At 37.9% G+C, this 1,894-nt stretch overlaps 1 protein-coding gene across 1 annotated transcript; it reads left to right on the top strand.

Moving 5' to 3' along the window:
• Positions 1-444: 444 nt before the first annotated feature.
• Positions 445-1,464, top strand: GPR33 (G protein-coupled receptor 33). The gene has a single exon (XM_007098082.2). The coding sequence runs from the start codon at positions 445-447 to the stop codon at positions 1,462-1,464; it is 1,020 nt and encodes a 339-aa protein (XP_007098144.1).
• The last annotated feature ends 430 nt before the right edge of the window (positions 1,465-1,894 follow it).

The following is a 1,894-nucleotide window of genomic DNA, read 5'->3' as shown; positions in this document are numbered from 1 at the left end:
ATTTTTAGCTACCTAAATTAATACTTAAAGTCAAAATATTTCAAACTTCATTTCTCTTTCACATTAATTTCATCTGTAGTATTTCCATTTTTGATGCTCAAGTTAATCTGATCTTAATTCTTCATACCAAATAAAAATATGGACCTTAGGAAAATATCTGATTTGCATTTATCGTGGAAATATTATGCTTGCCATTTTACAATTTTCTTTTCTTTAAGTAGGCTCCATGCCCAATGTAGGTCTTGAACTCAAGACCCTGAACTCAAGTGTCGCATGTCCTACTGAATGAGCCAGCCAGGTGGCCCTGATGTTTGCCATTTTTAAAATAGTGTCATTTTGACTTTTACTATGCACAAATTACTGTTCAAATTTCTATATTTAACCTTTTTTTTTTTTTTGCTTCTTTTTTGTGATTATTTTCAGTTTCTCTCTCCACAGGTAATTATGGATCTGATCAACTTCACCAATTCGCTCAATGTCTCCACTCTAGTAAGAAACAGCACTCACTTTCCAGCTCCTGCCTCAAACGTGATCATTGCCCTTCTTCTGTACTTGTCAGTTATAATTGGTACCATCACCAACGGGCTCTACCTATGGGTGCTCTTTTTCAAGATGAAAAAGACTGTCAATACGCTCTTATTTTTTCATCTCATTTTCTCATATTTTATTTCAATATTGATTCTACCATTTATAGCTGCCTCCTACCTTCAGGACAATCACTGGAGCTTTGGAACTGCCATGTGCAAGGTCTTCAATGCCACTTTGTCTACAGGGATGTTCGCCTCTATTTTCTTCCTCTCAGCCATCAGTGTTGACCGTTACCTTCTCACTCTTCACCCAGTGTGGTCACAGCTGCACCGAACCCCACGCTGGGCTTCCAGGATCATCCTGGGAATCTGGATCTCTGCCACAGCCCTCGGCATGCCTTATTTGGTTTTCAGAGAGACACATGATGACCATAAAGGAAGAGTGACCTGCCAAAATAACTATGCTGTGTCTACCAACTGGGAAAGCAAAAAGATGCAAACATTCAGGAAATGGATTCATGTAGCCTGTTTCATTGGTCGCTTTTTGCTAGGCTTCCTTCTGCCTTTCTTTATCATCACCCTTTGCTACACAAGAGTAGCCAACAAGATGAAAGAGAGGGGCCTGTCTAGGTCCAATAAGCCCTTCAAAGTCATGATGACTGCCATTATCTCTTTCTTTGTGTGCTGGATGCCCTACCATGTGCACCAGGGCTTAATCCTCACTAAGAACCAATCAGTACTCTTACAGTTGACTCTGATACTTACAGTGATAACCATTTCTTTCAACGCTATTTTTTCTCCTACACTCTACTTGTTTACTGGGGAGAACTTCAAAAATGTTTTCAAGAAGTCCATTCTTGCTCTGTTTGAGTCAACGTTCAGTGAGGACTCTTTGATAGAAAGGATACAAAACCTAAATTCAGAAGCCTACATTTAAATTTTGGATCCCAGAGCAAACAATGGACTCTTAATCAATTATACCACCAGAGATGTCCCCTCTGCTTTTATATAATATAGTCCCTATATTAGAGAGACATCTAAACTATACTATAGTTAGATCTATGAATATTAAAAGGGTTGTAAGAAACCAAGCAATGGGTGGTGTTCCAAAAGTAATTATTTTTACTTTGTTTTTATTGTGGTAAACTGTATATAACATTAGATTTGCAATTTTCACCATTTTAAAATGTACATTTCAGTAGCATTAACTACATTCACAGGGCTTTGCAACCACCACTATCTATTTCTAAAAGTTTGTACTACCCCAAAGAGAAACTCTGCACTGAGTAAGTAATAACTCCTCATTTCATCCTCCCTGCAACCCCTCATAACTTCCTATCTACTTTCTGTCTCTATGAATTTGTTAT

Source organism: Panthera tigris, chromosome B3 (assembly GCF_018350195.1).
Source record: "Panthera tigris isolate Pti1 chromosome B3, P.tigris_Pti1_mat1.1, whole genome shotgun sequence".
Classification (NCBI taxonomy): Eukaryota; Metazoa; Chordata; class Mammalia; order Carnivora; family Felidae; genus Panthera; species Panthera tigris.
The sequence above is the reverse complement of the archived record's forward strand: the minus strand, read 5'-3'. Positions and strand labels throughout refer to the sequence as shown.

Excerpts from the sequence above, each read along its gene's own strand:
- GPR33 (XM_007098082.2), top strand. The coding sequence starts at position 445 with ATGGATCTGATCAACTTCACCAATTCGCTCAATGTCTCCACTCTAGTA.